The sequence below is a fragment of the Scylla paramamosain genome, chromosome 18 (assembly GCF_035594125.1).
Source record: "Scylla paramamosain isolate STU-SP2022 chromosome 18, ASM3559412v1, whole genome shotgun sequence".
In the NCBI taxonomy this organism is placed as follows: domain Eukaryota; kingdom Metazoa; phylum Arthropoda; class Malacostraca; order Decapoda; family Portunidae; genus Scylla; species Scylla paramamosain.
In genome coordinates this window covers 16,932,150-16,959,649 of record NC_087168.1, presented here as the reverse complement: position 1 = coordinate 16,959,649, position 27,500 = coordinate 16,932,150, and the positions used below count along the sequence as shown (strand labels likewise).

The 27,500-nt window shown below is 38.2% G+C and overlaps 2 protein-coding genes across 5 annotated transcripts in view; both read right to left on the bottom strand.

The window, feature by feature from the left end:
• Positions 1 to 12,721, bottom strand: part of LOC135109191 (ras-related protein Rac1) — a 58,773-nt gene extending 46,052 nt beyond the window's left edge. Inside the window, exon 1 of the mRNA XM_064020364.1 lies at positions 12,562 to 12,721. Within this exon, the coding sequence (XP_063876434.1) occupies positions 12,562 to 12,596 (35 nt within the window). The 5' untranslated portion in view covers positions 12,597 to 12,721. The remainder of the gene's footprint in view (positions 1 to 12,561) is intronic.
• Positions 12,722 to 22,561: 9,840 nt separating this feature from the next.
• Positions 22,562 to 27,500, bottom strand: part of LOC135109190 (COMM domain-containing protein 4-like) — a 66,692-nt gene continuing 61,753 nt past the window's right edge. For all 4 annotated transcript variants that reach the window (XM_064020361.1, XM_064020360.1, XM_064020363.1 and 1 more), the window contains 5 exons: positions 27,320 to 27,385; positions 26,876 to 26,915; positions 25,822 to 26,022; positions 24,399 to 24,545; positions 22,562 to 23,784 (listed from right to left, as the gene is read on the bottom strand). In XM_064020361.1, the coding sequence (XP_063876431.1) occupies positions 23,744 to 23,784; positions 24,399 to 24,545; positions 25,822 to 26,022; positions 26,876 to 26,915; positions 27,320 to 27,385 (495 nt within the window). In that variant the 3' untranslated portion in view covers positions 22,562 to 23,743. The remainder of the gene's footprint in view (positions 23,785 to 24,398; positions 24,546 to 25,821; positions 26,023 to 26,875; positions 26,916 to 27,319; positions 27,386 to 27,500) is intronic.

Genomic DNA, 27,500 nt, shown 5'->3' with positions numbered 1-27,500 from the left:
CCTTAGTACATAAATTTCTTACATTATTATTATTATTATGATTATTATTATTATTATCATTATTATTTTCTTATTTCTTTTATTTGGTGTCATTCTTTTCATATTTTTTTCTTTTCTTTTCTTTTTAGTGATCATTCATTGCATCTTTCTCTTTCCATTTCTACTGTCCATAAATTTCTCATTTTTTTTTCATATTTTTCTTATTTATTGGCATTTCTTTCATACAAGTTTTCATTTATTTATCATTCTATATATCTAACTTTTTGCCCTGTTTGTTCATTAATTTGTGGTCAATAAATATCTATCTTTATACAGAGGCATTCTTTTTCCCTCTTCTTCTGTTGCATACAGGAAGGATAAACACACACATACACAAACATTATTATAATTTTCCTTGTGTTCATTACTTCTCTACTCTCACTGTCCTCCCTCTCTCTCTCTCTCCATCCCTACCACACCATTGCAGCATCTACCTCCCTACCAGTTAGTTTACACTCAGCAGCTCAGTGCAAGAGAAGTGAGATTCGTAGCACTAACCTAATAATCATGGACTTTTCTGCTCACTCTCTCTCTCTTCTGCCTCTCCGTCCCTATCACACCATTCCAGCATCTACCTTCCTACCTGTTTGTTTACACTCAGCAGCTCGGTGCAAGAGAAGTGAGATTTGTAGCACTAACCTGATGAGGGTGTTGAAGGCTTTAAAACTCCTACTGGGGGATTTATGGCACACTACACAGGGCAGGAGAGGGAAAGTGGGAAATTTATGGCCAGTACAGACGGCAGGAGAGAGGAAAAGGTAGTGATTTAGAGGGGAAAACAAATAGGAGGTAGAAAATTTAAACTTGGCTGGAAAGTAGCTGGAAATGACTGGAAAATATGGCACAAACTAAAAGATGCTGAGGAAAGTGGAAAATATTTGAAATTTCTTAGGGTTACAAAAGGCGAGAGAGAAGAAAAGGCAGTGATTTAAGGAGGGAAACAGAAAATAAGGTAGAAAACTAAACTAAGGGTAACTGGAAAATAAGGCAGAAACTAAAGATGTGAAGGAAAATAAGAAACTTCCTGACATTAGAGGAGGCAAAGGGAAGTATTGATTTACAGGGAAGGGAAAGAAAGAGAGAAAGGAATGTGTCAAACAGGATAGCTGGGGAGAAAACAATATGGTACAGAGTAAGAAATGAAAAGAAGGAAACAAGAAATTTATGGACTAAGGAAAAGGAAAAGTAGTGATTTAGAGAAGGAAAAGGGGACAAAAAGAGATGCATAGAATAACTGAGAAAACTGATATATATAGAAAAATTTTGACAAGAGAAATATATTTAATGAAAAAAGTGAGAAATTTATGGACGGTGGAAAAGTAAAAATAGTGATTTAGAGAGAAACAAAAAATGAAATATGCATATAATAACAAAAATAAATAAACAAATAAATAAATACATACATACATACATACATAAACAAACAAAATTAAATAAATGGTATGGAAAAAATGCCAAGAACAAAAAGGAAAATATATATATAGAAGAATAAAAAAAAAAAAAAAAAAGGAAAGACATCAAGATACTAGACAAAGAAAAACTGTCACTTCCACTTCCTATGAATAACAAAACAAGAAAAAATAAAGAAAACAACAATAACAACTTTTTTTACGGAAACACAACACATATAACAGTTTCAACAAGGAGCTCAAGACTAACATATTTATTCTATTCCTCCTTTGGTCAATGCTCTCTACATCAATATTCATCTTGTTTCTCCTCTAGTCATCATACACTTCTTGCCACTACAAACATTTCCTCTAGTCTATTCCTGGTATCTATGTGTGTGTGTGTGTGTGTGTGTGTGTTGCCATGTCTCCATATCAATCTTTATCTGACTTTCTGTACCCAAGCAGACTAGAAATAAAGATGAGGAGGTGAGTGAAGCAAACATCAGAGTACACAGCAGGACCTCAATAGCAGACAGTACCAATATTTGCAAGTGAGGAAGGGAGGGAGGGAGGGAGGGAGATGAAGCAGCAGAACAAGGCAAGTGAAGTGTGCAAGCAGTGAGTGTATGGAGGAATATTTGGCAGAAAGAGCAAGAGGGTGGAAGAAAGGAAGCTGTCAAGTGTGCAAGAATATACAAGAGAGAGAGAGAGAGAGAGAGAGAGAGAGAGAGAGAGAGAGAGAGAGAGAGAGAGAGAGAGAGAGAGAGAGAGAGAGAGAGAGAGAGAGAGAGAGAGAAATTTCCCCTCTTGATGGAGTTGCAATGAGAGGAAATAGAACAGATGAGGTTGGTAATAAGACTTGAGGAATTTTGCAACTCAACAACTTGGCAATAAAAAGATGAGGAAATGAGAAAAAGCTGAATGAAAGATTATGGTTATCCTTTTTATACATTTTCACTTTCGTTCTTGCACCTTCAGAGTACTTTAACCATGTGCTCTAAAATTTTTTATACAACTACTAGAAATTCAATGTTCCCCCACCTCCAAGTAGTAGGTAAGCTCTCCTTGTGTTATTTCATAGTGAGAGGGGGAAGTGAAGGCAGGAAATGATGTCTCACCTCAGCACACGCTCAATACTACTACACATCATTGCTGTTGCAGGTCCGTGAAAGACAAACGCCTGCAAATTTTTTACTAGGCAATGCTAAGGTAGGTTGTGAATGTCATGTGTCTGTACGTATGCTTGTGAATTAACCTACTAGTATTTTTACAAGTGTAGTGCATTGGGCCATGAGACTTTTCCTTTCCACCAGCAATCAATGGGGCTAAGAGTGTGAATGACATATGAGTGAATATGTGGTGCCTTGTCTGGGCCACTATATATGCAAGTGCCAGCCTGGTATATAGATAGATAGGTTTTTACAAGACTGAGTCAAGTTCACAATGTCCCATTTTGAAACAAATCATCACTTTTTTTTTGTTCAGTTTATGTATATTGTTTGGTTATATGACTTCTCTGGTAAAGCATTCCACCAACCTATTGTTCTTCTGGGAAAGCTGTTATTATGCACCTCCTTATCTCCTCATCTCTTGTAAAGTTTCTTGTGTCTTCTTAATCTGTGTTGTGTCGCGGTATGAGTGTGTGTTAACATACATTCTATCTTGTCATGCCATATACATTTTCACCTTGATTTTTTAAAGCCTTTTAACAGGAAGCAACTGACAATGCTGTGAATATGTATCATCACTACATCAACCACTTCACAGAAATGGAGCACAGGTGTCAGCATCTGCTCCATAAACACGAACACCAACAAAAACATTTATACCTGCACACCTCAATAGAACTGTTGAGATCACACACTTCCATTCCTTCCTGGGAAACACTGCACATCCCTGTTGTCACTGTTTCATAATTCATTACTGCTTATCTAATTTGACTTTGGTTCTTGGATTTCTCACATATTTTCAGTTGTAAAATGCCAATTGAATGAACCATATACAATATACATGCTGTACTATTATTATTAACAATGTCATTACTAATATCATCATTTAAACTTCTCACTTCCTTTTGCAGTCACCTGTATTCACTCAGCAAAGAATGGATAAAAAAAATAAATGAAAAAAAAAAATAATAAATAAATAAATAAACTAGTTATGACATTGCAGCCTGGCAATCCCACAAGACCCTCAAAACCAGCATGGCAAGGTCAAGGCCAGGTAGATTTAATACGACACAGTGCTGCTTTGCCGAGTGAAATGGAATGTGCTATCAGGTAAACCTATAAATCAGTGTTCCTGCAGGCTCATCAGCAGCAGTGTGGCGGTGTGCTCAACCCTCACACATCATGTCAAGTTCCAATGGTGTCCTTGCCTCATGGTTTAAATTTACTGGCATGTTTCTCATTAGCTGTGGCTCTCCGTGTCTGGCTTCACGCTGGGAGGAATGAAGGAGTCAGTGCTGCAGTTGCCATGACCCCGTGAGTGGCTTCATGCTGAGAGGAAATTAATGAAATAGTTTCTCATCAGCTGTGGCTCTTACTGTACATCTCCCTGTCAAGACAACTACAGGGTAAATCTTTGTAGCTGTGGTCTGAACTGTGCAGCTTCACATTAACAGCGACACAGCGACACTAGTCTCCTATGTCTTCATATAAATTCTATCTTCAAAGGTTCTTCCATGAATATTCAACCCAAAGTCATTCCCTTCATGATAAATTTTCCCAACATCAATAAACTTTAAACTGTGGAGATATTTTTTTGAGAATAAATCTTGGGAGTGGCATGCTAATAAAATTCTTAGAATGATGAATTGCCACAGCTTAACTTGGCTTAATTTATCACAAGAAAAATCTTGAGTGCAAAGTTCACTAGAGAAAATACAAGGAAAAAACTGTGATACACATTCACATGCAGATTCGTTCTTACAGCATCTTGTGTAAAGCTTCTGCAACACCACACATTAACACTAATAATGCCCAAGTGAAAAGATAAACAAAATCAATAAACAAAAATAAATAAACAAATAAATAAATAAAATAGTAAATGAATATAAATAAGAATACATAAAATCACAGTAAATGAAAAACAGAAAGGAATGCAATACAGTATGCTGCATTTTAGTCCAAATTAGTAAAGACACTTTCCTAACTATCAATAAAATACATGAAATGATTATGCCATGTGTACTCTTAGTTTACATTGTTACACTATAGGGCACATTTATAAGTTAGGTTGTCAGGGGGCCACAGAGATGACTTGTCTGGTTCCCACTAGTGTCTCTCCTTGACTATTGGTATAGCATCATTGTTAAACTACCAACAGGATTATAAAAGCAGCTAAAAAATTCCTAATAACTTAAAGCTACTCAAAATAAGGCACTGGTATGTTTGAGATTGCAGGTCAATGACTCACTGGACATAAAAAGATGCTTGGATGTAGTAAAGTAAACAAATCACACTCAAGAACAGGCAGTGCAAACAGGAATCAGCTTGACACAACAGACACCATATGTCTGTGAGTCAGGGCAGTGTTGATATCACAAAAACCGACACACAATTCCGAGAGGAGAAACACGAGAGCGAGCATCATCTGTGAGGCTCAAGGCTTGAAAAACACACGGCCCACCTCATGCTGTCACCCCAACACTTCACTCACTACCTCAGCTGCACGGAACATACCACTCGATGCAACACTGAGGAAGACAAGAAAGGAAGGAAGAACTGCACGAATAATGAGAGAAAGGAGGTAATATTTGTCACTGTCAAGAAGTTACTCACTGTCATCCATCATCACCTCAACTGAATGAAACACACCACTCAATAGCAAGACTGAGGAGGAACAGAAAGGAAGGAAGGACTGCACAAAATATAAGAGAAAGCAGATATATTTGTCACTCTCAAGAAGCTACTCCCCATCATCACCTCGACAAAAGAACACACCACTCAGTAGTAAGACTGAGGAAGAAGAAGCACAAGTCACACTGGAAGATGTATTACTGACTTGTGACCACCCCTGTACCATCAAAGCCTTACAAAACTCAGTAAATCAAGAGTTACAAGTGAGGGAAAAGCACAAACCACACAGGAAGATGTACTACTTGACTTGTTACTGCCCCTGTACCATCAACACCTCACAGAAGTTACTAAACCAGAGGAAGAGTGAGGGATGAGCACAAAACATGGGAAGATCACATATTACTGACTTCTGACCACCCCTGTACCATCAAAGCTTCACAAAAGACCAGCGTCACCTCCCAGTAAAGAGTAAGATGAGATGTACTGTGCATGTAAATAAGCAACCTCCTCACACATCCGATCCTGACCACTGATGTCATGGTGAGAAGCTGACGCCTCTCAAATCTCTGGTGTGGGGTTGCAGTGCGGCTGTCAAGGCTCGGAATAGAATGAAATGCAGAAGGAAATGATATTCCCAAGAAGGATATAGCATAACATTATCAGAGGACGATATAACCATACTAACCACTCCAGCCACTGAATAACATAATTAATAGGAGAAATTTCACTTCAGAAGAGTCTATATTCGTTGTCTTTTTATCCCTTTCACTGGTAAACTCTGGAATTCCCTGCTTGCTTCTGTATTTCCCCCTTCCTATGACTTGAATCTTCCCTAACTTTGGATAATCCTCATGGCTCTTTTTACTTGGGATCCGGCAACTCAGTGGACCTCTCTCTCTCTCTCTCTCTCTCTCTCTCTCTCTCTCTCTCTCTCTCTCTCTCTCTCTCTCTCTCTATCTCTCTCTCTCTCTCTCTTTTCTTTTTTAATATATTTTTGTTGCTCATTCCCAGTGGCCTTCTTACATAAAAAAAATAAAAAAAATAATGAGCACTACAAATTTACATCAATAATAATAATAATAATAATAATAATAATAATAATAATAATAATAATAATCTCTAAATCCACACTGACACTTAATGCAAGCTATACATAATCTGCAATAATACGTACATAAAATATTAACATCGCTGAACAAAGAGAACAGACAAAAGCTTCACCTGATAGCAACTTCCCAAGAAATGATAAAATTCTGAAAAATCACAGCTACAACACCAGCAATTTTGTTTATGATTTCTCCCCACCCCCTGTTTAAATTATCTCTCATTTCCTTGCTCCTTCCCTTTCATGCTCACATTCTTTTATCACTACAGTGAATTTATATATTTGTTTCCTGTATAAGAAATTTGTCACATACAAATACTGCTAAACATCCACAATTTTTCTTTCCTCCTTTCATTCCTTTCCTTCATGTTTGCATTAATCGATACTATGAATTTATACATTTCTACTTATTCCTCTGCCATAAAGTACTCTCCTAAATGCACTGTACAGCAATATCCTCTACCTATCATTTTTTCCTACTTCCATTCTGCATCACATTAAATTTTACAAAGCATCAATATATTTCTGAACATTTATCTTTCCTTTACAAGAAATCAAATATATACACTGTTAAATACATTTCTTCCTTTACACTTGCATGATTTCTTTATATTACAAATTTATATATTTCTGTTTATTTCTCTTTCCTTAACAAGAAATCTGCCATCTATGTAATTGTTTACCAAAAGCACTCCAATACACAGCACCACACCCACAACATCCATGAATGTGGCTGTGACAGAGCAGCTTTGTCATGCTTACTTTTCTGATTAATCATTGTTGGTATTTAGTATTTGTGGGATTCCTGGACCTGACCCCGAGTTCTTTGACCAGCCGCTTAAGATGGCTCGGCAGCATCTTAGCCTCATCTTACATGCCAAGTGTATTTGCCGAGTTGCATTTTATAGGTCCTGTCTCTTTATCTGTCTAATATTCCCTTTAGTGAACACTTTGTACCTCTTGGCTCCTCTGGGTATCAAGATTTCTATGAGGTAAGCTGTACTTTTTCAAATGTTTCTTCTTTGTTAAATTTTCTTGTGTCCTATTAAATATCCAGCCCTTGTCCCTGTAACTGTAGGGAAATACTTTGTCTATGAATAAATGTTTGAGTATTTAAGTGTTTAAGTGTTTAAGTGTGTGTGTGTGTGTGTGTGTGTGTGTGTTGACCTAAATTTTCTTACTGACTTAAGTATATTATGGCATTGCTTTCTAAATCTTAGTTTCTTTGGTTTTCAGACACAAAAATGTTAAGTGTAAAGGAAAAAGATTTATGCAAGTATCCTCAGGCCTGGTTAAAACTAGTAATGTCACCATTATCACAGTACAATGAAGGACAATTAAAATTCACACAGGTCTTGGTGATCACTTCCACTTAATTGGTAACTCATTGAATTCACATATTTATCTTGTCAAGGACTCATTCATAGTCAATTTATCCTGCCTTCAGAGCAATCTCTAAGTACTTCCATGATACTCCAAGTCTGGGCATGACATCACCAATCAGAATAAGCTGGACAGATAAAATGATAAGATGTCTTCTGTAATTATAGCCCAACAACTGTCTCTGTGTGAACTAACCAATCACCCAGACATTATGTATCACTAACTGAGCAGCGATGAAAAGGTTCTGCAGCGCAACAGCCAACGAATAGATTTTGCTGCAACAAGACAACAACATTATGCTTGTTCAATAGGGCCACAATCTTTACCCAAACGTTAAGTATTTCTAACTGAACGGCCATGGAAAGCTTCTACAGTGCAACAGCCAACTAAGAGATTTTGCAGCAAACTAACAGGATTAGGCTTGTTCAAAAGGACTACTATCTCCCTCTGTTATCTTGCCACTATCAAGGCGAACTAATTCACAAAAATAGTGATATAAAGGAGACCTGGTAACTTTCCTCTTCCCCACTAGCTGTGACATCGTGAATCAAAGCACTGTTAGCCGTCACCACAACACCTTGACGTCAACACCTCACTCCACACTTCTGCGCACACCTCCACTATATTCAAAAAGTTCTTGTTGAAGTTACATGGAGTTTTTAAGGGTGTTTTTCTGGTTGAAGTAACAGATTAATATTTCTACATTGTTAACAGGAGAAACACTCTTGAGAACCTGACAAATAATCTACGTGGCCTTTGAAAATAGTCATGGTGTGGGAGCAGGATGTTTCAGAATATGGGTACATGTTCTAAATTAACTTCCTTCAAGCATAAATTCATGTCACTGAATATAGGTAAATTTTGACTCCACTACAAGCCACACAATACCAATCAACCATGATCTTTATCCCTGTGGCAGTTTAGAAAAGCTCTGAAGTGTACTGACATCACTATAAACACTTGGCTAACACAACACTATGGTTTCTGGGGCTCATTGTGCAAAGCCAATTTTTCTACTCAGCAGCACCCCTCTGAATCATGTCATCATAATATCTGGTACACAACTTCTGTTCCATTAAATAAGAACTAATATCTTGGTAAGTTACATTTCATTATGGCCAACTGACATTTCTGTAATTGCAATATAAGTTCCAACAAACCTACAATATGCTCTGCTGAATAGAACTTTCACACTGATAAACTCAACTTGTGTTCCAGTGAACCCAGCTTGTATTCTGACAAACACATGAAAAAAAAGTAAATAAAATAACAATAACAAATTAATAAATACAAAAATAAATAAATAAAATTCCTGTAAGTTTAAACATTCAAAGTACATGTGGTTTCAGCTGAATATCAATTCTGTAGTGGCCAAAACTTTCCATGAACAGCCAGGTACCAAGGCAGGTGTGCTGTGACTTTAAATGTCATAATCCAAGTAGGTATATTTGGCAGGTCTCAGGTGGACACAATCTGCCATGCATCATATCTGTCAGACCAGTACTTCATCACATGCTACACGTGTTGACAGTGGAATTTTCAGCATACCAAACCTGTGGCTGGCATAACAAGTAACACGCTAGGCAACACAGGTGACAGCATCCACACATACATGACATACAAATGCAAGGCACTGGCTGACATGTGTTGAGAAAGTCCTGTCATTAATAAAGCCAAACTTCATGACAACTAAACAAGGTAATGGAAACATGGCCTTGCTGCGCATCCTACAGCTGGGCTGGATGAACACTGCTGCAGTATTTCCTGTGCTCCATAAAAGGGCAACTAAAACATGGAGAGAAATGGAAGTGGATATCTCTTCCTGTGTATTTTTATTTATATAATGAAAAAGTTCATTTTTTTTAATAAGAGGATGCTAACCTGATAAATTAAAAGGTAGAGAGCAATAGTGATGTTTGCATGAATCTGTCAACATGGCATACAGTATTAATAAGTAGAGGGGGAGGGCAGGTGTGTGCAGGGCTCTGCTAACCTGTGTATTAATACACAGAGCAGTACTGGTGTTTGCATGATTTGCCAACATATATATCAATATGTACAGACCATTACTGATGTTTGTATAATTTTGCCAACCTGTATAGGCTGTACTGATGTATGCAGGATTCCACAGAACATAAATCATGTGGCTGGCACATCAATCACCTGGTGCGACATCACTGACTGACAACCAATATTGATTTGTTATGTATGATATACAGGAACCAAACCTTTCTGCTTTGTCTATAGATCAGAAAACCACTGCAGTTTACCAATTAGTTATTTTATTTCAGATAATGAGCTTTATAAATAATCCCCATCTTCATTTGATTTTTGACAACTCAGTAAATTTGGTTTCACAGCCATGCTTCACATTACCAACCAGGAATTAAGACCTGTCAAAAATAATCATGCTATTCATGAGGCTGGTTTCTCATGCATGCAATGATTGTTTCTCTCAAGGTTAGTAGTGCATGAACACCATTCACCCATCACATTAGACATATCAAAAGCTTTTGGTAGTCTGGCACAAAGCTTTGATTTCCAAACTACCCTCCTCCAGCTTCACAGGTATGGGGAGTTCCACTCATACCACTCTTCTAGACAGGGTGAATCAAAAGCTTTTCATCTCATCAACTCCTCTCTTCTAACTGACTGTCTTCAGCCTCTTTCTCATTGACAAAATCCTGCATCTCTTGCTATCTTCTATTGCTATTTTCATGCTAACTGCTCTTCTGATCCTGCTAACTGCATGCCTCCCCTCCTTCCATGCCTTTGCTGCACAAGACTTTCTTCTTTCTCTCTGCCCTATTCTGTCCACCTTTCTGATGGAAGAGTTAATCAGTATTCTCAGTCATTTATCCTTTTTTCTGGTAAACTCTGGCATTCCCTGTCTGCTTCTGTATTTCCACCTTCCTATGACTTGAACTCCTTCAAGAGGGGGAGGGTGTTTAAAACACTTATTCTTCAATTTTTGACTACTACTTTGGATCCTATTCTGGTATCAGCATCTCAGTGGGTCTTTTGTTTTAATGGATTCTTGTTGCCCTTGGGCAGTGCCCCTCCAATATATATATATATATATATATATATATATATATATATATATATATATATATATATATATATATATATATATATATATGCAAGAAATCATTGATAGATAAAAGCAACAGCACTATTCTCATGCATACAGCCTCCTCAGCATCACCATTTGACAAATATCTACCAACACTTCTTGCACGCTAAACCGTCACCAGAATATTTGACGCTGACAAAGCTGAGAGGAGGACAACCTCGTTTTCATTTGTATGGAAGTCATGAGAAAACACAGTGGAGAAATAAGGTGATTCTATCTTGGCAACACTGAGGTCATATGGCACCAAAATAAAATAAATTAATTAAAATGAGGTGCATGTGATGGAGAACTGTGTTGGGTAAAGACTGCTTCTACTGTCATGAGGAGTGTGAACTCATTACTGCCATATAGCTACACTCCTAAATAGTACACAAACACCCTGACAGCTGTGAACAACCTCCTGGGCCGTACACTCTCCTGTCCGTCATGCACTCTTCCATAACTGATGCAATCTCGTAACATCTGATGAAGCAAGTAAACCCATTTCCAGATCAAGCCTAACGAGTGCGCCATACCTATACGGGAAAAGAGAATAAAGGAAATAGAAAATGATAACAGAAACCAATGAAAAGTGAGTAAATGTAAGGGCAAGGATATAGACAGCAAGAAACAGACATCAGGGAGAGCCACTGAAAAAGGCAACTCTTCTGACCAACAATTGAACTGAACTGAACCTAAGGGTGTAAGAAAATGTAAAAACAGCGATGCAATAAAGAAATAATCCTAACATACAATGACATATACAGAAATCATTATATAATTAGATATTTAGAATGCTAAAACTGTATATAAAAAATAAAAAAAACATGTAAACAACAAGAAGCCTAATACAAAAAAACTTCACATGGATGGAAATGACGAGAAATGAGGCAAAAAAAAAAAAATAGTAAACTCTATAGAATTATTTATAAATATACCAGTACAGTTCAGCTACCAAAATACTAAGAATGGTGGGTTGTAAATGAGGATATGGGCCATCCTAATGATTTCATACCTCACGGATGCAGTTTATCAAAATAATACAGAAGGATCAGCAGCAGTCAGTCAGATGTGGCTTGGCAGACTAATATCAGTGAATCAGAAATCTGTAGTCAAGTTTAACGAGCAATTCCACAGGTGACCATATCAATAAATCTGTTAGGAAGACACATCAAACACCACCACCACCCTAACAAACACACAAACACACACACACGCGCGCGCTTTTAACTCATTATATCCAGTAAATTAACTTAAAATAGCAAATCTATAAGGACACACCTACCACCACCACCACCACCACCATTACTGTCACTGCCATACCCAAACCACCCCCACCACCACCGCCACTATACCTGATCCACGCCCACCCACACACCCACCCACGCCCATCACCCACACCCATATTAACAACATGATAGACACAGAAGAAATCGTACATGAACTGAAAATAATAATTAAAATGCATAAATATAGATACAGGAACTGAAGCGGAACGTAACACACACCCTTGTACTAAAAACTAAAAAAAGGATACGTACAAATAAACACGGACACAATCTGACCTATTACACCCTGAAAATTAACTAAAAATACCCGCAGGTGCACACACACACACACACACACACACACACACACACAGAACCCCCGCCCAGTGTGATAAGGACGGCAGCCATCACACTCAGGCCCTCAGCCCCGCCACCACCACCACTGCCCTGCCACACTCACCCATCGCCCACCACTACGCATTTGATGGCTTGCATAATCCCTGTTTTTTGACACGGTTGGGCACCACTTGTTAGACGCGGCACTGATGTGAGGTGCGGCGTAGCAACCTCTTTCACACAAGGGCAGAGGGTGACTGAGGGTGTACGAATCCCTCTCAACATGGAGGAGCGTCAGTTGCCAAATGTCACTAACTATATTATATTTAGTCACTATTCACTATATCAACGTTGCTTTTCGATGTTACTTTGTTATTTGCGGTGTTTTATGAGTTGTTTATTTATGTATGTGTTATATGAGGGGGGGTATCTGCTGTTTTATATCAAATTGTGGTTTTTAACTAATGTACGAAAATTGTCTTATTCAGTGCACCATGTCAACTTTCCATGGTACGGTATATTACTAGATTAGTATTTTTCAGCTATGATTAATATACTATAAGAGTGAAACGCCTGATGCATTACATTTTTTTTTTTTTTTTACTTTTAAGCGATGTACGATAATTATCTCAAGTACACGATTTCAACCATCCTTGGTATACACAATACTTGGTCAAGTTTATGGTATGAACTTTTTACACGTCTATTCCTGTGAACAACTGCTTTAGCATTCCAGAAATAAACTTACGTATAAGATTCCCTGTCATTAGATAGTCCTATGATACAGAGTTTATACATGTACACTAAAATACGGTACAGGAAAGAAGTTACAGGGGGTTTTCACTTTTTTTTTTATAATTTTAATGATTTTCATAAAGATTGCATCATGAAAAACATAAACACCCATGAGAACCTATATCCTACGGTTTTAGAAAATAGTCCTTATGAGAGCCTGAAGTGTTTCACATTACTGAGGTGGTGTCATTTACTCCACACATGGGTCATATTCTGAAACACTTCTGCGCCGCACCTCCAATACATTCAAAAGGCTGAAATTAAATTTAAAGTGGTTGTAAGGATTTTTTTTTTTTTATGGTTCTAGTGACATTAACGACATTTATTTATCATCAACAAGGGAAACAATTTTAAGAACCCGATTAATCATCTGTGACCCTTGATAAACAGTCGATAAGAGAGCAAAACGTTTCATGAAGACAATGATGGCGTGGTGCTGCTCGTCCCGATAGTACTTAACATGTAACCACAAACTGGCTATTCGTCACCCTTTGCTCTGCTCCAGGCGTTACCTATCAAGCCGTCACGCTGTCACTTTCCTCACCACCACCTCCGCCGGCAGCCGCTGACTGTCACGTGCTGCTGGGTGTTGCCTCACGCCGCCACCTGCTTCCCGGTAGCCATGCATTTCCACGAAACTATTGCAGCTAAAAAAAATATTCCCAGTCGCTCTGGGGCTTTCATGAGGACTGTTTTCTAATGCCACAGAGATGATTTGTCTTAAAATGGGTGTTTTCTTTAGATTGATGGTGTAGAATTCTTGCCAAACTCTCACTAGAATCATGAAAACACTCTTGAAAACTCCTCTGAACTTCCACTAAAGTTTGTTGAAAGTAGTAGAGATAAGACTGACATATTTGAGAATACATTTGTGAATGTCAAAACTGTATGGATGAGTCACTATATATATATATATATATATATATATATATATATATATATATATATATATATATATATATATATATATATATATATATATATATATATATATATATATATATATATATATATATATATATATATATATATATATATATATTCAACATCTGTTACTTCTACAATCGAACGTAGGCAAATATAATATCCTGCTCAATCTCAGCCCATAAATTAGTGAAGAAAATAATGACGTGCACAGAAATACATGAATTTTATTCTGAAACGCTCCGCTTTCTCACCTCGACTATTTTCAAAAGCTACAGAGATCATTAGCCGGCTTCTCAAGTGTTTCTCCTGTTAATAATATAAAAAATCTTGTCACTAGAACCATAAAAAAAAAAAACACTCTTAAAAGCCTGTGTAACTTCAACTAAAGCCTTTTGAATGTAGTAGAGGTGCGGTGCAGAAGTGTTGCATAACAGTACATACTCAGCCCGATAGTAAGTGTCCTACTGGTGCCTGCTCTTTTCATCTTACTACCTCCACCAGCATGTTCCCTGGCAGACATGTACATTTGCTCTGTTATAGTGATATCATAGTGTACAAAATGTTTAAGAAGAACAAGGAGAAAAAGAAATAATAAAAAAGCTAATCACTATAAGGGAGCTATCTTGTCTAGCACACACTTAGTTCTTGGCCTTAGCGGACAATATAAAGCAGTTCATACAGCAGTTTCTATTTGATTTATGAACATGAAAACTCACTGGACTTTGTGACATAACTGCCTGGGACAACTATTTCTTTATATTCCTTTCGCATCCTCTCACCTCACCCCCCCTCACCCTCCAAGGATTAATATACAAAAGCAAAAAATAAGTAAAGGAAGAAATAAAGAAATGAAAATATATTCCTCTCTTCCATCCTCTCACTAACCAAAAACAAATATATAGAAAAATGAAAATAAAAATAACCACAGCCGTGAGAATATTCATGAGTCACGTCCTTTTTATTTTTATTTTTCATTGGTGATACAGAATCCTTGTTAAAATACCACTTGAAAAAAAAAAAAGTTCATAACCAAATAAAATGAGAAACCTTTAATTTCAGTAGAACATGTCAAAGCTACAGGATCTTTGAAGCATCACTAGAATTATGAAAACGCCCTTGAAAACTAATTACGTATTTCCAGTATTGCCTGTTAAAAGTCTATACGTCTGAGGGCCCTTTCTGGAACTGCTTATACGACGATGCATCATCCTTAGCTGGCGAAACCAAAACATTTACTAAAAGTGCGGATGTCTACAGTTCACGCTTTCTAAACACACACACACACACACACACACACACACACACGTCGATAAATCGCTCAGCTCGATCTCGGAGGTTCTCGGTTACAGCCACGTCATGTCACACACCTACCGTACTTACATTACTGTATTCCAACTTTCTTGTTTTTTGTCACGTCCCTGACTTACTGTTACGCAGTGGGAAAGTTAGACAGGAAGGAAGGAAAAATAAAATGTTAACTATACGTTTAGGAAAATCTTTATTTATACATATTTTACTTTACGCTCATCATTTTTTTTTTTCTTTAATCTTTTAAATTCTCCGTGCTGTTCTCTTGGTGAATGGAGAGACATAAGAAGTTCCTAGAGACAATTAATCCAGACAAGACTGCTTCTCCGCCCGGTACACTGGCTCATCTCCCAGCATTCCTGAAGCAGAGACAGGAGATGCGGCTTCTGACAGCCTCCAGGTTACATTTTATTTCCCCTCCCCCCCTGAGGCACACGTTCTGCGCATACACGAACTGGGTGCGGTCTCTCTCTCTCTCTCTCTCTCTCTCTCTCTCTCTCTCTCTCTCTCTCTCTCTCTCTCTCTCTCTCTCTCTCTCTCATAATCACACTATCAATAATCATAATCATACTATCAATACTATTTAACCTGATCCAATAATGTCTACACTACTATTAATTTGTATTGAAATTATTTATATACTGAATTAATAAGTAAATTATACCCATGTCTGAATTTATCAAATATGTATTGTTACCTATTACTATTACAGTTACCCCTATGTACTATATATTATTTCTGTATTCAGTATCATTTCTGTAATTTATTGTCACCTATTACTAATTTAATTATTTCTGTAATGTAATGACACATATTACTAATGCAATTACCTCTATGTACTATGTATTACTTTTATATTCTGTATTATTTCTGTAATTTATTATATCTGTATGAAATACATATCCACACTGCTTCTTGATAGATCTCATACCAACTCCTTAAAACTTATTTTTTGCCTAAAAAGCTTAGCTTTAGAAAGACCAACTTCAGCTATAATATAACCATCCAATAATTATGTATACAAATTCTACATATTGAAACTGTTAGTTATTAATAAATGTTCAAATCAAATCTCTCTCTCTCTCTCTCTCTCTCTCTCTCTCTCTCTCTCTCTCTCTCTCCGAAAGGTAAAAAAAAAGTTAAAAGCTGTAGCTTTTCGGAAAAGGGCAGTATATCAGTGTATCCCGTAACCTTTTACAGTTTCGCTGAAATATCATGATAACTGTTAGTGACAATTATTCTTAAACTACCACAATAATCACGAAATAAAAATAAATAAATAAATAAACAAATAAATAAACAAAAGCTCTAGTAACTTCTACTGAAGCGTGTTAGAAGTACTCGAGGTATGACGCTGAAGAAAGTCTCCTCGAATACATGCTGCATGATACTGAAAGGAAAAGTATAAATTACGTCATGTGTTTGGAGGGATGCCAGATGTCTACATACAGATAAGAGGCCAAGTACACTTTGGGAAGGATGGATCACACTAAATGATGATGACATGTTGGACACAGTAAAGGAAGTTGCCTCACACACACACACACACACATACACACACACACACACCGTCACTGCTATGATTTGTGCCTGTTTTCAAACACTTTCAACTCAGTAAAGAACAAATTTTTGAAATGCAGAGTCTTTGCGGACCTATCATTAGAACCATGAAAACATCTTTGAAAGCACTAATAGTTTTCATTAAAACGTGAAAATAATGAGATAAGGCGCTGAAACATTTAAGATTGCGGTCCCATATTTTACTATGGAAAGGCATATTTTCTCAAAGACATTGCGTGTTATTTTAACAAACTGAAGTAGGGGAAAGAGTTGCGTACCTTCACCATTGCGGCACATGGTGGGTGGCAGCTTCAGGTAACTGAGGCTGTGAGACGGTAATGCTTAAAGGAGAGATGGCGTTCCATGCACAGCAGATTAGGTCAAAGACCCTAAATTTACGCACAGAAAGCCTAGCGGGTTGTGCAACTACTTTCGTTAAGCCGTGTCCTTACTTTGAAAAGCTTTGAATTCTCATAATGATTTCAAAGGCTACATATATTATTATCTGAATTCTCCTTTATGTTTTTTTTTTTTCATTAGTGATTAAAAATCTTCATTAAACCATCACTATAATTATGAAAATCTCCGTAATTTTTACTAGATCATAACGCAAAAATTTTAAAGAATACGCTCCCAGGAGACCATTTTCTTTCATTCACGCCTCACTTGGGATATAGCACTAACAAGTTATTGCTAGTGTATGTTTGATATTAATATTTTGTAGCCGAATAAAATTCTACGAAGTAATCATTAAGAGGACGAAAAATCGTATATCTATAAATATCTGGTGTAGTGCATTTAAGGGAAGGATCATTCATGGTAACACACACACACACACTGGATATTATTCTCCTGTGTGTTACAACTAGGTAAACCCACACACACACACACACACACACACACACATTAATCAATAAAGAATCTGCTGCTGTATTGCCTGCACGTGCAGAAAATTGTTTATCTGATATATTTATACAATCTGTGGCAGCCTCCCTGTCCAGAGCCAAAACTAAGGATAATTTTGTAGGGCACCTTTCTATATCATTATGTGCCTTGTAGTTCTATCTACCTACATCTGATCTACTTATCTATATATATCCGATGACCCCAAGAGGATGGATGCAACAAAGGAGTTTCATTTATGCATCTCCTTGTCCTTTAATTTCTTAAGCTTTTCTCTCACAATCCTTCCATTTCACTGGAGATTGTCCTCTTGCACCCACTGAATCTACCATACTACATGAATTTACTTTTCAAGCATCTCACTTTTTACCATTCAATGATGTTCTACAACACTAAACATTTAATGTTTTATTTAACACACCAAAAGGTTTTCTGGCAAAGCTCAAGTAAATCAGAGCGTCTGTCAGTGAGTTAAATCTCCCCCAAAAAAACAAAAAGTTATCAACTGAGCACTGGATGCTCTTTGTCCTTAAGCAAATCTGTGGGACTTCTTTCCTTGTTTGGATCATTACACACACATTACATACTGTGACAAAACTGAGTTATTTCCCACAGCATCAGACTCCACATACCGACACTCTTTGAATGGTAACAGTGCCTCCACCTGCCTGTGTATGCAATACCTTTTTATTATTATAAATTTTCATGGTCACTGGTTTAATTCCTCCTGTTCACCACAGTGTCATCTTAAGAAGGCCACTGTTTTATTTGCAGAGAGTGAGGGGAAACTTCAGAGAAAGATGAATCAGTTCTATAGTGTATTTACATGATGGAAACAAAGTGAATATTTGATAAAGTAAGTTGATGTTTTTTGAGAGACTGAGAGGAGCGTGTCACATTATTTTTATTTGTTATTATTATTATTTTTTTTTTATGTAGGAGGGACACTGGCTAAGAGCAACAAAAAAAAAGAAAAAAAAAAAGCCCCACTGAGATGCCGGTTCCTGAATAGGGTCAAAAGTGATGGTCAAAAATTGAAGGATAAGTGTCTTGAAACCTCTCTCTCTTGAAGGAGTTCAAGTCATAGGAAGGTGGAAATACAGGAGCAGGCAGGGAGTTGAGAGTTTACCAGAGAAAGGGATGAATGATTGAGAATACTGGTTAACTCATGCATTAGAGAGGTGGACAGAATAGGGGTGAGAGAAAGAAGAAAGTCTTGTGCAGCGAGGCTGCAGGAGGTGGGGAGGCATGTGATTAGAGCAGAAGAGCAGTAAGCATGAAAATAGTGGTAGAAGATAGCTAGAGATGCAACACTGCGGCGATGAGAAAGAGGCTGAAGACAGTCCTGAAGATACCTTATGAAGTAAATGTGCCAGCAGTAAGGTAGGGAAGGATGAAATGGAAATGGGAGGAGAGAAAATAATGGTGAGAGAAACATTATGTAAACATGATGAGGTTAATGTGGAAAAAAAAAGAAAGAGGGGTGTGAAAGATAGGCAGGTCATGGGATCTTTAGCAAAGGCTATGAAAAGGGGAAATGTGTTTATTAATGTGAAGAGCAATTTAAGGAGTGGTATTTTCCTGCTAATATTGTCATAATTATGGATTTGAGACTTGAACCAGAAATAGAGCACAGCAATCAAGAAAATTAGTTATCTCCAAGGAGCACATAAGTGAGAGGAGTAAAATGTGTATGAAAGATGCATGTACAGTATGTGTGTCTGTATAAATGAAGTAGAGTGTATTATGGAATGGTGGAAAGGATGAAAAGAAACAAACTGAAGTCATATGGCTATACTGAGCATGAAGACTGAAGAGTTTGTGAAGAAAGTGCATGTGAAAGAAATACAAAATATAAAAGAGGAAGGCTAGTTGGAAGGTGTAAGGATAAGGGAACAGAGTGCATGTGTGATAGAGGTGTTAGTGGAGGCAGAGCAAGGAAGGAGTGTTTGAAAAGGGAGAAATGGAGGCTCTTCTGCCACAGCCATCCCATTCGCAGGGACAAGAGCAAGGCATGAGAGAGATAAATAGATAGAAACACCAATAAGAAATAGTTTTCAATTAGAATTAGAATGCCAATAGATTGAGTACAGATCCTTAAATTCCAACAAAACATGAGCTAAACTTATGTTAATACTTTCTAGTGATGTATTTTATTAGCGTCCTTCTCGCATGCCACTTTGTGGATAAACAGGGACGAGCTGTGTGAAGTGTTACACATACTTTGTGAGGTGACCATACAACAGTGAAGATTTCCTTTAGTGACAGTGTGGTACGTGTAATACTTGATGGATAAAGAGGAAGAATGAAGTGTAGGCGAGAAGATATGCTTTCATGAAAATGCACTGGAATGTGTGGTTGAGTAAAGAGAAAACAGAATGGAAAGATGAATGGTCATGAGAACAATGTGTTGTCATTGGAGAAACCACATCAGGAAGGCTTGTAATATATGATTTAAGGGCTTAATGGTTTAAAGGCTGAGGATAACGTCACATACAAAGGCAGAAAGATTATGAATTGAACTTAAGAATGGTAGCTGCCCTGTGCAAGAAGAAACTGTTTCCTAAGAGCCCAAGTTTCTCCGTGCACAGGACTACAGCCAAGTGCTGCGGCAGAAGACACATGGAAAAGAGCCACCTTCTCAGGATGTAGGGCACAACACCTTATACATGGTAGCTAAGGACTCCTGGGTAACAGAGGCAAAGGTAGGAAAAGACTGTCCCTCTGTCTTGCCCTGCTCAGGTATTGAATCTGGAACCTCTCTGTTCAGAGTGAATTAAGGTAACCATTACTGTTACATTACATGGTGTGATAGTTTGGTGGTAAGACCAAGAAGCCAACTAACTATTGGTAGTGTTTGCTTCAAATATGGGATGGTAATGTTGCACTCAAGGTCCTTACATCCAGATTATATCACTCTGTAGGCTGCAGCTGAGAGTTTGTACGAAACTTTTTGTGCTTTTCTGTCATGATTAATTTGTTGTGGTTTAAAATATGAGTACTACAGTGATAAAAAAAAAAAAAAAACAAAGGGCTGGAACATTACAGGTGGATTATTCAGCATTTTCAGTAACTTTCTTTAAAAGAACTGGTGTGTTATTAAGTCTAAAAAGCACAGGAAAGAGCCCCAAGTGATACACCTTACCAATCCATAGAAACATGAACAGATGAAAAGTGAGATGAATGTTTAGTAAGTATTACATCAAAGACAATCAATCAAATGAGGAATTTAAAACCAGATTTGGGATTGGGAACATCAGTGAAGCAATGGAAATGGGCAGATTGTGCTGTTTTGATCATGTACAAGTAAAGAGAAAAGAAAAAAGTGACTGAGTTATGCATCTCATGGATAGGCTAAGAATGACATGGTTTTAAGTTTGAAGAGATCTAGAAAGCAAAGGAAACGACAGACAAGCTGCACTGGATCATGTGGCTTGATCACCCACATTCAGCTGACAGAGACCGAGTCATGTAAATGTGGAAACCGTCTCACAAAATGATGATAATAAATGAAGTGATAGTTGAAGATCCAGTAAAGATGGCTGTGGGATTGCTGCTTGGAGGATCTTGAAAGAGTTGTGGCTGCTGCTATTATGGTTGCTAGCTGGATGAGCCTGTGGAAAACTTGAGAGGTATAGTATAGACACATAAAAACCAAGTACATACATAGCAGTCTTTATAAAGTAAGATGCTTATTTCAATAGTCAATCACTCATCATTATATCATTTAGCATCCTTACTACTATTTCTCTTATGGGATCGAGTGGCTTATGAGTCTCCTAAACATTTATCTAGAGTAAAAATTTTCCCTGATGCTATTCTCTGGCCTCCCTGTGGCTGATGATGCTGGGATGCAGTTTCGGTGCGTAGAGTATCTCATGATGGGCAGTGTGGTTGCTACGTTCCTACATCAACATTTTATCATCGGTCAGTCATTACACTGATGCCACATATCCCTACAGGATTACAAAAGGCAGCAGGCAACCACTTCACTAAAGGAGCAACTGGAAAACATTGGGATGATAGTGACCATAGCAAGCCCAGATGGCAAAAATTTAATTCATGGTTAAATTATCAGCATTGTTACTGGTGCTCAACCCAATGTACAAACACCAAAGTCATCAATTCTCACACTAGCTGTTATTTCAAACCACAGCTACTCACAGCCAGGCTTACTATGAACAGAGTGCTGGTGGAAGTATCTTGAAGATGCCACCATCCACAGCAGGTCTCTGAGGTAACTATACATACTAGTAAATAATAACAAATAGAAATATCATGAGATGTGATCATTTCTCTAATTTAGGAAGCTGAAGTGTTCCTCACAACTGGATTACTCAAAGTTAAGCTAAAGTTGGTGCCAGTCACTACTCATTCACAGCCTCAGTTTCCTCTAAGAAGCCCCTCACTGTTATACGTGTCAATGCTCATTATTGCCTAGAGAACAAGAATAACGGGAAAAGATCATCGCCCTTAAATAAGATGAAGAGATGAAATGACAACAAAAATATGATCTGGTAGAGGACGAAAATCCCTCTTCACTTCGAGAAAGGACTAGCCACTACCACAACAAACACTACTAAAGTCTCTTAATGCATAATGTGATATACAAGGCAACATAAGATATCATGTAATAAATTTAGTTTTAATGGAATCCTTAAAAATACACATGAATTACATAGAATATGACACATAATCAACATGAAATTTCAATAAGTTTCCTGCATTCAGTAATGGAAGATGTCAAGAAATGGCATGCACCTCTGCCCACAGCAACACACCTGATGCAACACACACAAGCTGGTGCTGCCTGAGTTACTTCATTATTTGGATAGATTAATCAACTCCACTTCTGAGGTGGATAAATCACAGGAAAGAAAGAAAACACAAAGTCATAATTAACCTTTCTTTGTTGATAAATTTGTTGCCTTTGAGCTGATAACTTAATTTTGAATGAAATTTCTTTTCTACTGAAATCATAAGAAGAAATGATAGAAGTGAGGATTGAAAAACTATTTATTACTTATTTCTGAGGACTGCCTACTCAGACCTGCTTCACACCACCTGTTTCATGCATCCATCTTAAGGAAAAGTGTGTGACCAGAAACATCCCTCTGTCAGTAGAAAAATTAATCAGATCTGCTAAATATCCTTCTGTTAGATGAAAGTGCTAATGTAACTCCATAAATAGTGATAACAGCACTCATGCCTCATGGAGGAATATTTCCAGTTCTGAATAATTTTTCTGTTGGCAGAGTGATGTCACTGATGGTGCACTCTTTCTCTCCAGATGATAGGTGGAAATAGGTATGTTTCATAGAGGAACTGGCCTGAATACACCTGATGGCTTCTTGCTCTTCCCTTATTTAATTATGTTCTTATGCTCTCTCTCCAGACGGACAAACTAAAAGAGAAGTGTGAATTAGGCCTCACCAACAAACAAGTAAGACATCTCCTTCAATCACATGAATAAGGAAGAATGAATCGAGTCAGCTTACAGTCAGTCAGCTGTATGCATCTCAGCACTGGGAGGAAAAGTTGAGAATACTTAGTTCTTGGCAAGAATATGTGACAACATTGGGGTGCTATCACTGGGCTGCCACACACACACACACACACACACTGAATAAGTAACCGTGTGTACTGGAGGGAGAAAGGAAAGATGGAGGCAGTAAGTTATCTGTCCACTCAGAACTAGCTTTGGTGATGAGTAACTGTCAATAGACTGTTCCTCTGACTGGCTATACTGCTGTTAGTGATGATGATGATGCTGCTACTGCTGCTGCCAAGCCAATGCTGCCACTGATGAGCCACTAGTGTACAGCATCCATGAGTTGCCGTGCCTCACTCAACTCTGTGGGTTGAGGTTCAAGTTAGAACAATGACAATATTACTTAAACATGCTTCTTCACCTGGTCTGACTAGTTGATCAGGTCAGCTGTGAAAAAAGGCACTGGTCTGTTTTGGTAGAATGCTGCTGTCAGGATCTGCTGAGGAGACTGCTGGGTGTGCTGTACAGCTAAGCCCTGTGTAATGTGGGTGGTGAGGATATGGCCAAGAACTTGTGATGTGAAGGAATGACTGTGAGTATGAATGTATGAGGAATGCCAGTGGACAGATATGTTTTCTATATTATGTACATTATATGGGCTCAGATATGATAGCAAGACACTATGGAAAAATATAATAGAAAACCATGGTTATTAAATGAGGAAATTAGAAGTTCCACCAAGTTAGGTATCTGAATTTTGAAGAGAGAGAGAGAGAGAGAGAGAGAGAGAGAGAGAGAGAGAGAGAGAGAGAGAGAGAGAGAGAGAGAGAGAGAGAGAGAGAGAGAGAGAGAGAGAGAGAGAGAGAGAGAGAGAGAGAGAGAGAGAGAGAGAGAGAGAGAGAGAGAGAGAGAGAATAGTTAAAGCTACCTCTTAGAAACACAATAGGGAGACATGCCTATTTCCACAGGCTACTAACCATGAACAAGAGCATGAAGCTGTGTGGGAGTGAGGACAACCTTGGTGGAGCCTCCTGCTTGTTCCAGCCCAAGTTCCACCACTGGCTCCATGTTGGCACCCACACCCACACCAGCCACCCTGCACTGCCACTGCACCTCTCCACCCTCTGGAAGGCAAAGGCTGCTGTTCAGTGCTGCACTCCACACGGACAAGAACAATGGGTGGTGTTGTGTGTGCAGGGCATGCAATGTAAGTGAAGGACAGTTTCCATATCCTTCAAACATAGACTATTAAAGAACTGAAAAGTATGAAAGGAGTTAGCACATAATTATATATCCTCCTCTCTTGCCAAGGGCAGTCAGTGAGCATTGTGAAGGATTGGGGATAAGTGGTATGGCAAGGCTGGTGTGTTGGACATACATGTACAGTCAACAGCAGTAAACTTCTTGCCATTCCTGGGCTAATAATTACTCAGTAGCAACACCTGTCAACTAAGAGAGAGAGAGAGAGAGAGAGAGAGAGAGAGAGAGAGAGAGAGAGAGAGAGAGAGAGAGAGAGAGAGAGAGAGAGAGAGAGAGAGAGAGAGAGAGAGAGAGAGAGAGAGAGAGAGAGAGAGAGAGAGAGAGAGGGGGAGGGGGGGATGGCAGGGATGAGCACTCTGATCACATGAAGGGACAGGGCATGGACCAGGAACCGTACTAAGGAATCTTTACTAAGGTGCATTCTAGTTAGGAAGAGAACTTAACCCACGAGACTTCAGTGCTAAGTGACCGTCCTTGCAGGAGACATCGCTGACCGCTAACATGAGCAGACTTTGTGTAATGTTTTTCGAGGAATCTCACAAAGAACGGGTGAAAATGCGTAAAAGTTATATCTAAAAAAAAAAAAAAAAAAAAAAATCTAGTGAGTCTTCAACAATCATCTATTCATTTTAAGCTTGGTAATTGAAGGTTTATTGTTTATTGTTAGGATGAAATCTTAAGGAGCGCGTGGGCTGCAATACCACCTCGAGGGATGTCTTTGCAGTAAGATGCATCTTTAGGACTTAAGGTGCTATCTTAAGGATTTAAGACTCGAGTTCCGCCATTTTGATGACTTAAGATGATGATTTAACTTTAAGACGGCAACTTAGTGTTTATAAGTACAGGCCCAGGTGGGGAAGGTCAGGTGGGTGGAGCCTCAAGGCATAGTTTTTGAGGGAGGTTGAACCAATCACATGAAAACAAAAGCCTTCACAGGGCGTCACCAAAGGGCGGCACCGTAAAGCGTTACTGTAGGGCTGTAAAGGGGGGGCATCGTAGGGCGGCATCGTAAGGCGGCACCGTAAAGCGTCACCAAAGGATGGCACACTGGATACTTGAATGAGCTGATCATTTAGCGTAACCTAACCCTGGAAACAAAGATCAGAAACCGCAACTCCCCAAAAAAACCTTGCCACTGACCCTTGAGGCTCGTCTGGTGCAGGTGGTGCGTGAGGCGCGGCAGATGGTCACCGTACACTCTGGTGAGGGCGGCGGCGTGCTCCTTGGGCAGACCTAGTTGCTGGAGCTCTGAGTCCAGCACGGAGGGCGTCACGGCGGCTCCTGCGGCACTCTTCAACACCCACCGCACCGCCGCCACCGCCGCCTGTGCCCCGTCCTCGCCTGCAGCAGGAGGAGGGACTTGTATTTGTGATTCTTAGTAGGACTGGAGGGAATGGGAAGGAAGATGAGTGGGGGTGAGGAATGAGGAGAGGAGGAGGAAAGGACTGGGAGGAGAAGGAAAGGAGAATGAGATATGGAGGTGTGTGTGTGTGTGTGTGTGTGTGTTGTGTTTCAATTTCTGGTACTGTATTAAATATATTTTCACGTTTCTAAAATGAATGAATAGATATGCACCTATTGGTCATATATTTACATTCCTAAAATAGTTAAATAAATAGGAAAAAATAATAACAATAACAACAACAACAACAACAACAACAATAACAATAATAATAATAATAATAATAATAATAATAATAATAATAATAACAATAATAATGATAATAATAATAATAATGATAATAATAATAATAATAATAATAATAATAATAATAATAATAATAATAATAATAATAATAATAATAATAATAATAATAATAATAATAATAGTAATAATAATAATAACAATAATGCTTATAGCAACAACAACAACGAAAATTAGTCATAAACTTGCTGATTAAGGAGACGGTAGCTAAAATTACCACCACCACCACCACCACCACCACCAACACCAACAACAACAACAACAATAACAACAAGCCTTTCTGAAACCTCTTTCCTGAAATGGTGCGTATTACCATTGTATGTTTTTATGATTTTCAAATACACATTGATTCAAGCTGCATTTGTATTACGCAGCGCCTGCCAACACACACACACACACACACACACACACACACACACACACACACACACACACACACACACACACACACACACACACACACACACACACACACACACTAATACTCACTCCATTTCGCATCGTTGGAAAGCTTGGTCACCACATCATACTGAAAAAGAGAAGAAAAGGATGAAAAAAATGACAGTTTGCTTGAAAGGAACAAACACACACACACACACACACACACACACACACACACACACACACACACACACACACACACACACACACACACACACACACACACAAAATACTAGATAAGGTAAGGTAGGGTTAGTCAGGTAAAGTAACGTTAGAAATTATGTGGTTAAGTTAGGTTTGGTAAGGTGAAGCAGAGTTAGGTTAGATAAGATAACGATGAAATATGTTATGTTATGTTAAGTTAGGTAATGTTAAGCATGGTTAGGTTAGGTAAGACAACGCTAGATTATGTTAAGGTTAGGTAAACTTAAGCATGGTTAGGACAGGTAAGGTTTTATTTACTATATTAGGTTAGAAACATAACATACTCACATTAAGAGATGCTTCATATATACTCTTGGCCACAGATCCTGCCAAAAGTCGAAGTTTGACCGAGGACTGCAAAAATAAAGAACCGTAAATTGAAACTATGTTCTCGTCACGACAATTTTCAAGGGTAACAAAGATAATTAGTACGGTTTTCATGGATGCTTTTCCCACTGATGATAAAGAA